The sequence below is a fragment of the Penaeus chinensis genome, chromosome 2 (genome assembly GCF_019202785.1).
Source record: "Penaeus chinensis breed Huanghai No. 1 chromosome 2, ASM1920278v2, whole genome shotgun sequence".
Taxonomy (NCBI): Eukaryota; Metazoa; Arthropoda; class Malacostraca; order Decapoda; family Penaeidae; genus Penaeus; species Penaeus chinensis.
In genome coordinates this window covers 33,083,094-33,093,093 of record NC_061820.1, presented here as the reverse complement: position 1 = coordinate 33,093,093, position 10,000 = coordinate 33,083,094, and the positions used below count along the sequence as shown (strand labels likewise).

The window sequence follows — 10,000 nt, the reverse complement described above, 5'->3', positions numbered from 1 at the left end:
AAATTGCAAGGTTGACAGGTATGTTATGAAAGTTGATAAATTGTGGTAATATCAGGCAAGAAGAGTAGACCTCTAAAATGTATCTATAACATCCAAAAGGCAAGATAGAGCATGACCATGTGATCTTAACCCCTTGGTGATGGGTAAAGAAAATTAAAGAAAACTCTATGCTCTGGCGATCAATGGCAACGCGCCAACTTTGAGCGCGGGAGCTCGGTACATCAAGCTGAATCACAGGCTCGTAGCACTTTGGTGCGCCGCCTCGGCGTACAGCCACACGCCACAGAATAAGGGGTTCGTTATGATGACCGTGACCTGTCAGGAAGGGGTTAACCCTTCAATCAATGGGCAGGTGATGTCAACATGCTGTCATGGGAAAATCTGGCTGCAGGATGGGTGACAGGAAAGACGCGCCATGATTGCACAAACCCCCTAAGAGGTTGATTAAACTCATTTGGGGATTTTCCATTATCCCCATCAGTAAACAAGTGTGGAATGTTATGCATATGAGCCATGACTGGGAGAGTGCTGGCTCCATGAGAGTTGCCAGTTTCATGCTCAGCATTATATTCCTGGCACTGTGAGTGGTAACACCGGTTTTATTACAGAAAATTGAATATTACAAAAAAATAAAAATGTTTAATGATTTTATTTATCTTGCACTCAGACTACGTAGAGAGATAATATGAAGTCTATTACCATCTGGTGAAGCCCCAGGGTTATGGCACTGTGGCTTCCCCAGGCAAAGCTGGAGTAATAGAGACTTTCCCTCATATTCAGAGACACTTCAAAAAGTTTAAACAGAGAGCCAGATTGGCATCTCGCTCTTGTCAGCCAATCACCCTCAAGCTCTCTCTGCCCGCAACCAATGGTGATTGGCTGACGGTTGCGAGGTGCCAGTCCAATTCTCAACTTAAGCTGGCTGAAGTGTCTCTGAATATGAGCATTAGTCTCAAGGGAGTGAGGTCACTTTGTAAACAATACCAACACTTTAATTTATATAATTTGTAATGGAAAATAACAAGAGATTCACACATATTACAATGTGGATAATTTAAAGAAGGAATAGTATTTACAAGGTTGGATGGCAGTGTAAAACAAAATATCACATGTAACATGCCATTCCCCGCAATAAGTATTTTGTAAGAGCCATACTTGACCTGTGAGAGTCAAGGAAACTGAGATTGCAGTCAAAATCTTTGTGAAGCAGCCAGATTGGAAATGATCATGCTGTCGTGTGTATATATTACAGAATTTTATTGATTTTAATACCCTATTATTTTCCCTGTTATGTGTCATACCATCCCAGCTATTGGATGAAGATTACACATAAACAGTCCATCACAAATGATATTGTTGGTTTTAGGGATAATGATCTTTTCTTAGGTTTACTGAGCCTATGAATTTAGAATAATTCTGTAATAGTATTGTGTTGGAATGCTATTAGAAGAAGAAAAACCTCAAAAAGTGCATCTGAAGGTAACAAACTCTCCCTCAGTATACAGAAGGACTTAAACCTTTTGAATAATCAATTACTGGTATTGCCAAATATATGGTTCAGTTGAAACCAATAAATTAGGAAGCACCAAGGATGTTGCTCTAATATTGCAACTATTCCATTTCAGTTATGTTATTATTGCATCTGATTAGTATGAAATTATGTTTTTGTTTTATTTTCCCCTCTCAGTAGTTCCTTGATTTAGATAGATATGTGAAGGAGTTTTAAACCTGGAAAGATGTTTGAAGAGAAGGTAGATAGGAGCATCCCTGTTTTACAAGAACATTTGATGTGTTTGTGTCTTGGCATATTTGATAGTACATTCTTTTACCATTTATTTGGGGAACATTATAGTTGTATAGCCAAATATAACATATATATATGATATGTGCATTCCTTTTTATATTACAACTGAGTGCTGTTTACAACACTGCTCAGATTGTTGTTAGAACTTGCATTTGGTAGCTTTAATCATCATCAACCAATAAAACACAAAGATTGCATAGTTTTGATTACAGATTGATCTCTTCTATTTTGCTATAGGACAACTTAAAATTTAACATTGCCGTGAATTTGTTGTGATTGTTATCTGCTCAGTGGTGGTCTAAATACTTTTTGAAATTCATTTATAATTTATGGTGCATTTCTAAGAAGTTATGTGTTAAACTTGATTAAAAGTAAATGATACATGAAAATGCACTTATATATCTAAGATTATAATTACCTGGAGAGTGAGATGTCTGCAGTACACTATAATGTTCTGAGCTTCCTTGGTCAATAGCTATAATTTTAGCCCTTCTATAACTCTTTTATAACTAATTTAATTTTACTTTGCTCTTGGTTGTATTGTGTTACTATAACTTTGGAATATGAATGGTTATCTGTGATCAGTAGGCTATAGCTCATTGCAACTCTTCACCAACTAACTGTATGTAAATTTTCAGTATTCAGCCTCTTCCAGGTAGATTGAACTCAGGTTACTTTCTTCTATAAAATAATGTGTCTCATATGGCAGCAAATATAGTAATTATTATGCATTATGAATTGAATCTCACTAGTTTGTTATCAGACTATCGTGATTTGGGACAGTAATTTGGATGTGGCTATCATTAATTTTCACCAGCCGTCTATGGCACGTCATTGTCTTGTATAGTTTCATTCTACTACTGCAGACTTGTAGTGATTAATGAAGCTATTTTTCTTTTGTTATTTTATATGTAATGATACTCCCAACAACAAGGCATGGAAAGTACATGCATCAATTTTATCTTTTTTTAACCATAAGCTTCATTAATTAAAAAATCTGTTAATTTGGGACCTGTTGAGGTTTTACTTATACCTCCAATATTATTATATCTTCTCTAATCTTTACTTCTTGTTTCTAGGGATGTGTTCTTGCAAATGAATACAAGGTCACTCCATATGGTAAAATATATGCCATGAAATGAAAGCTCTCTCAGTAAAGATGGGCTAACTTTAACCACAGAAACTTTACAGAAAAGTGAATGTTGTTTTAAAATCTGTATTTTAAGAAATTGTGTTTTGCCCTATAGACATTGCTGGTACTGATTAAAGAAGACTGACACTGTTTATTAATAATTTATTGAATCATTTGGGGTTGGATGAGCAGGAAGAACGTAGCGAGTGGAAGTTGTGCACAAAATATTACAAGACCCATACGTGAGGGGTTCAGAGAGGTTCAGAGAAAAGAAGAGTTTTATATAATTTTCTCTTACATGAACAAGCTTTTTACGATCTCTAAAGAGTTCCCTCCTATAAGGGAGTGGAGACAAGATTGCACAAGTAATGATAAGATAAGAAATGATTATCTGGGTACATTTTTTTTTGTATTGCCATTATGTATATTATATTTTCATAATGTGAAAGGTGAATGATACTTCTATGGGTTGAAACAGAGATGGTGAATTGTTATGGTGCATTAGAATTTGGATTTTTTTCTTTTTCTGGGTAAGTCTGCGTTCGTCTGTGTTGCTTATCAATGTTGCATATATTTTCCTGCTTTTGACAGAATGTCTCTCCAGTCTTGCTGTATAAAGTACAGTTAGTATTTTGTGTCATTGAGGACATATTTTTAAATTTTATATAATACTTCTTAAAGTGTGTTTATTTTAATCAATAACTGGGTATAAGTGAATTGGGCTAGTGGCCAGTACTGAGGTGTTGTTGGCCTGCAATAGTATTTTCCCTGTTTTTGCTAGGCACATTCAGTACAACTTTTAGCTGCAGCTTATAACCACAAGTTTGAAAAAAAAAATGAATATCCCTTCATTCTAGGTGCTTTATCCTGCTGTGACACCAAACAAATGATTTTGCAGCTATCAGAGAAAGACGAGCTGATGGTGCGGAGTATGTCATTATGGGGTACCACTTGTGACATAGCACGATTTTGTACTATCCATGTGCAAAGGGTTAAGGGAAAAATGCAGCTCGTTATAGTTTGCACAAATATTTGAGTAGAAAAGATGATATACTGCGGCCATTCTTTTAGTTCCTTACGGTCATTAGATGGTTACTTAGTTGAAGCTTACAGAGCAATTTTTTTATTCAGTAATATTACTCTGATCATATCAATCTTGTGTTATTCTTTATCACTCACCATGTGGTCTCTCAGATATACTGATATGGCTATGATAGAGATTTGGAGGAAAGTGACAAAGACTGGAAATCAAAGCAAGATTCATATTAGGACAATTTAGGTGAATGTAGCAGTGATGACAATCTCTGCATTCCAGTGTATAAGCCAAAGTATAAGGATATTAACATATATATGCACCCACAAAATGCAGAAATGAATGTATTCATGAAATTGATTTTAGTAATGATGTAATATTTATATATCTAATTATTATGTATTATTTATTAATGATTTTTCCTTCTTGTCCTTACTCATTGTTGCAGTGTGTGTGTGTGTGGGGGGGGGGGGGGGGGGGGGGGGGGGGGGGCTTAGGAGGCAGAGAAAGGGGCCCAGTGTAGAGATCACCCTTACCCTGGACCTGAGCCCTCACCTCAACTAATTTTGCAAGGTTTTTTCTTCTTTCTCTTGCCTTTTCCTTCTCTTCTTCATACCCTTCTTCTGTCCACTTATCCAAATTGTTAACTCATATTTTCCCTTTACACCACAATACTTCACCATAATTCTGGGTAACCTTTGATGTCTGGTACATTTGTCTGTTTTGACCATTGACCATTCTGGAGAACGACAAACATCGCCTTATTAAACCAAAAACTTTCTTACCTAGGGTCTTTGCTCCCAAACCCCACCCTATTGCTCTATTTTGCATACGCCACTAATGACCTTAGCAGAAAATTTTCAGTGATTAATAAAGAATTAATGATTTAATCTTACCATACAGAGATGGCAGCTACAAGATGCATGGGATGTTTGGTCCTGCGTCATGTTCCTGTCTTCAAAGCTCATGGACGACTCGCCATATCTCGCGGAGTTCATCAGGCGAATGTTGTTTATCCATTCATGTTAGGTAAGTTTTACTGTTTTATGCGGAGATATTATTTGTTACAAATATTTATCCATGCCTTGTCCAAGTTTAGTGTGCTTGCCTTTTTTTTTCTTCTTCTTTTTTCTTTTCTTTTTCTTCTTATTTTCATCCCACATTCACTTGTAGGACCAGTTACACGGGAGGAAATTATTGTGTAGTTTGTACTTTCTGATTATCTATTCTCAACTCTCAACAAATTTGTATACATTAGGGCATGTCCATTAGAATGTCCAATTAGCCATTACATGTGTACTCTTTACAAAAATCAAATGGGAGAACTTTGATCTTCATATTACAAAAATGCTACAGATAGGTTTTATTGCTTTGATAAAATTTATTTATTCATAATAGGACAAGTCCACACATAAAGAACTTTTAAATGATTGTAAAGAGTGTGATAAAGAAAGTTTTTATTGCCTTTCTCACCAGGCCTATGAGCACCATTTAGGGAAGTAGGTGAGGGAGTTTTTTTTTTTTTTTCCACAGACAAGGAAAATCTTGTTTTCAAATTTTAAAAAGTAATATAGACAAAAAATGCTCAGAAACCAGCCTGGAAGTTTCTTTGAAAGTTTTACGAGTAACATTCCTGTTTATAAATGGTTGTACAGACTGAAGTTTGTAAGCTTGTGTGATAGGAAGTACATGAGAAGTGAATATCCATGATTGTAGAATGTACAAAATAAACAACAATTTGCCCTTTTGTGGTTCATAAGATAAAAGTGTGTTTACACTCTTTACCAAATTTTCATTCATTCTCTTTTGTAATTTGCACCACACACATACATGTATAAATACTACATACATCCTCATGTAATTTCTGCTTTTTGCTACAGAGGAATGCTCTTCCTTTTCTCCTCCTCCTCCTCTTCCGCCTCCTCTGCCTCCTCCGCCTCCTCTGCCTCCTCCGCCTCCTCTGTCTCCTCCGTCTCCTCCTCCTCCTCCTCCTCCTCCTCCTCTTCCGCCTCCTCTGCCTCCTCCGCCTCCTCTGTCTCCTCCGCCTCCTCCTCCTCCTCCTCCTCCTCCTCCTCCTCCTCCTCCTCCTCCTCCTCCTCCTCCTCCTCCTCCTCCTCCTTCTCCATAATTGCTTGAGTTCATTGTGTTTTGAGAATTGTATTACAGAATTATGCAGACCTTCATTTTCTTTATTGTTAAATATTCCAGGTAAACGATGGTTTTCAAGCAAAGGATGGATACTGCCAGAAGGCTACGATACAGGAATAACCATTTACAATAGTGCAGTTAAAGAAAAGGTAAATAAATTTTATAAATATATATATATATATATATATATATATAAATATATTATATATATATATATATATATATATATATATATATATATATATATATATATATATATATATGTGCTTAGCTCTGAAATTCTGACTGTGGTTAAACTGTTACAGATATAAATCCCCATTTCCAATTTTTAAAGAAAGTTTTAAGCATGCCTATTTTCATAGTATTTCCTATCAGAATGATTTAAAACTTGACCCTCAGGATCTTGAAAATATAATCAAAAGGTACTGTATTTGAATTGGGAACTCATACTTGGCTCCTTTCTCAGGTCCCATTAAAGACTCTGCAGCCTGGTCTCTTAACGTGGTATTCTTGCGGCCCAACTGTGTACGACTCTGCACATATTGGCCATGCCCTGTGAGTCCAAGAATGTTATTTTGTATTAACCCAATGGTGCTGGGCAAATGTCCTTTCCACTGCAGATTTCTTTTGTGAATTTTGTTTTGCACATAGATGGCCAATTAGGAGGTCTTCATGGCCTTATCTGATTTCCTCTTTCCTTTAGTTAAAAAAAAGAAAAAAAAAAAATTATGCTATTAATATCAATGTTGTTATTATTATGATTGACATCATGATTATTTTGATGTTATTAGCAATACTAATAGCAATAAAAAGTTAAAAACAAATTTTCTGAAAATCATGATAAAAGGTAAAGAGACGCTATAGATAGGACTAGTATTTGATTTGTTGGTGATTAAGCACATAAGGAGCTGTCTTAGAGTAAATACATGTGATAAACAAAAAATTCACTATGGCCATGGTCTGTATTTTTTCCTTTCCAGCATCATTGAGTTAAGTATTCAGTGAAAAACAATTTATAAGGAATATAAGTAATGACAATGGTGATGATGATAAAGAGTAATAATGCTCAGTTTGACCTCATTTGGTATTTTGACTCTAATCTTTCAAAATATTTATTTTACAGGGCATATGTGAAATTTGACATTATAAGGAGAATTTTGACCAAGATGTTTGACCTTAATGTTGTGATGCTCCTTGGGGTAACTGACATTGATGACAAGATAATCAGACGGGCTCAGGATGTAAGTGTTAAAGCTCTTTGTTTCAATTTTTTTTTGCAAATTGCAACTCAGTACTTAATAAACACATGAAGGGTTGTTTCCAATATCTTTATCATTTGTGTGAAACAAATCTTTAGTACTCTTCATAAAAATACAGGATTTTAGGAATTTGTTTTCCTGGTAAAGATTCACTTTGTAGGATTCAAACTCTAGTTGATGCCTGCCTTTATCACTTCTCTAGATCTGTTGTGCCTTTCCTGTGTTACATTTGACATAAAATTTATGTAAAGTAAGAAAGTACATATTGCACACAGATTTGCTTGATAGTACTGATAGTTCATGAGAATTTCATGATACACTCTTTTTAAGATGAAATGCTTTGGTGTTAATTATGTAATAGCAAAGTTGCACCTTGATATATGTAGAAGCTACTGGAATTTCGAGAGTTACCAAAAGATACAAAATATTGTATCTTTGAATGTATCTTTAGTCCATTCTCTGTTTCACTTTTCTTATTACTTTAACTTTGCAGCATTCTAAGAGGTCTCAGTGGATTAATGATTAAATGGACCCATTCTTATCAGAAGATATTTTAGGAGACAGCAAATACCCATGCTTGTTCTTCAATTAATCCATTCTCTGGTTTGCTCTCCTTAGCTAGGTGTGGACTTCCAAGGTATCACTAAATACTACGAGGAAGAGTTTTTCACTGATATGGATAAGCTAAGAGTCATGAGGCCCACCGTAGCACCAAGAGTTACGGAACATATCCCACACATTATTAGCTTTATTCAGAAAGTCATAGAGAAGAAACTTGCTTATATTGTAAGTGATGGTGAGTGTAGGCATTGCTAACTTTCTAACTTTTAGAGAAGTGTGTATATTACTCTTTTTTTTCACAAGCTGATGTGTCTTTATAGAATAATTCATGGGTGTAGTGATAGTTGCTTCTTGATATATGAAGGTGAATTAGAGAACATCAGTTGTGATAATTGCTGAAAAAAGCCTTTCATCCCTTTACACATTTGTACCATGTTTACCATTTGTACAGTATATTTGTACCACCCCACAGGTTCAGTATACTTTGATACAGTAGTCTATGGTAAGTATGGAAAAATGGTGCCACTTCCAAAAGTAACAGATCTTCCGAAAACCAGCCTGAAGAAAAATGCACGTGATTTTGCCCTGTGGAAAGGTGTCAAACCAGGAGAGCCTTTTTGGGACTCCCCTTGGGGGCATGGCAGGCCAGGGTGGCACATTGAATGTTCAGCAATGGCAAGGTTAGATTGAATACCATGTATAGGGAAACCTGTATTGTACTATGGAACATCATGCAACTGGTTCTTCTGTATAAGTGTTCATAAAGTCTTATATAACTTTCGGGCAGCTACATGTATCAAAGTATATTGAATAGTGATTTTTTTTTCCTTTTTTTTTTTTTTTTTTTTTACAGTCATATCCTGGGCTCACAAATAGACCTACATTCTGGTGGTATCGACCTGCTTTTTCCTCATCATGAAAATGAGGAAGCCCAGTGCTGTGCATACCACACCTGTGATCAGTGGTGTAACTACTGGATACATGCAGGTAAGGACTAGCCATGCTGCAATTTACAAATTATGTATTTCAAAATCATAATGATAGGTATAAAGAACTACTAAAGTTGGAAATTTCTCTGCTATTGAAGTATATATTGACTTCTAACATCAAGTGAGCTGTTGTCAAAATTTCACTACGAATTGAAACATGAATGAATATTATAGCTGCCTTCCAAACTTAGATGTGTAAAGGTTTTCAAATTCTTCTCAGAGATAATAACAGTTGCTGAATTTACCTTTTTCAGGTCATTTGCATACCAAAGGTGCAGAGAAAATGTCCAAGTCTCTTTATAACACTATTAGTGTTAGTGAATTACTAGAACAGCATTCTGTTAATTCATTCAGACTCTTCTGCCTACTGTCACACTACCGTAATAGTGAGTATCATTTATTTTGTCAAGAGGTTTGAGTTACTGTATCTTGCAATTATGCCTGGGATGCCCATTTCCAGTTGACAGTAGAAGTGACAGCTTTGTGTTTGTTTACATTCTCATAATATGGCTTGAAAGATAGATTTGGGATTTTACTTTTATTCATGGGTGCTGTTACAGTGAAGTTTATGATGTATTTTGGAATGGGTAATAAATGGTGGTCTGTAATGTTATGAGAAATTAAATATGTTATAAATGCTTTTACATTAATCCATTACTTTATATATTCATTATTAATCCATTACTTTATTCATTCATTACTCATACACAGTCACACGCATGCACACACACGCTCGCTCGCTCGCTCACTCACTCACTCACTCACTCACTCACTCACTCACTCACTCACTCACTCACTCACTCACTCACTCACTCACTCACTCACTCACTCACTCACTCACTCACTCACTCACTCACTCACTCATTCACTCACTCACTCACTCACTCACTCACTTACTCACTTACTCACTCACTCTCTCACTCTCTCACTCTCTCTCTCTCTCACTCTCACTCTCACTCTTGCACTCTCTCACTCTCTCTCTCTCTCTCTCTCTCTCTCTCTCTCTCTCTCTCTCTCTCTCTCTCTCTCTCTCTCTCTCTCTCTCTCTCTCTCTCTCTCTCTCTCTCTCTCTCT

At 35.9% G+C, this 10,000-nt stretch overlaps 1 protein-coding gene across 3 annotated transcripts in view; it reads left to right on the top strand.

The window, feature by feature from the left end:
* The window catches only part of LOC125036804 (cysteine--tRNA ligase, mitochondrial-like), a 28,290-nt gene that overhangs the window by 566 nt on the left and 17,724 nt on the right, over positions 1-10,000 (top strand). For 2 of the 3 annotated variants that reach the window (XM_047629663.1, XM_047629680.1), the window contains exons 2-9: positions 4,873-4,998; positions 6,178-6,266; positions 6,584-6,672; positions 7,241-7,358; positions 7,995-8,172; positions 8,410-8,617; positions 8,791-8,924; positions 9,181-9,312. In XM_047629663.1, the coding sequence (XP_047485619.1) occupies positions 4,875-4,998; positions 6,178-6,266; positions 6,584-6,672; positions 7,241-7,358; positions 7,995-8,172; positions 8,410-8,617; positions 8,791-8,924; positions 9,181-9,312 (1,072 nt within the window). In that variant the 5' untranslated portion in view covers positions 4,873-4,874. Of the gene's footprint in view, positions 1-3,377; positions 3,467-4,872; positions 4,999-6,177; positions 6,267-6,583; positions 6,673-7,240; positions 7,359-7,994; positions 8,173-8,409; positions 8,618-8,790; positions 8,925-9,180; positions 9,313-10,000 lie in introns of those variants that run through there. The other variant, XM_047629672.1, reaches the window with a different exon arrangement.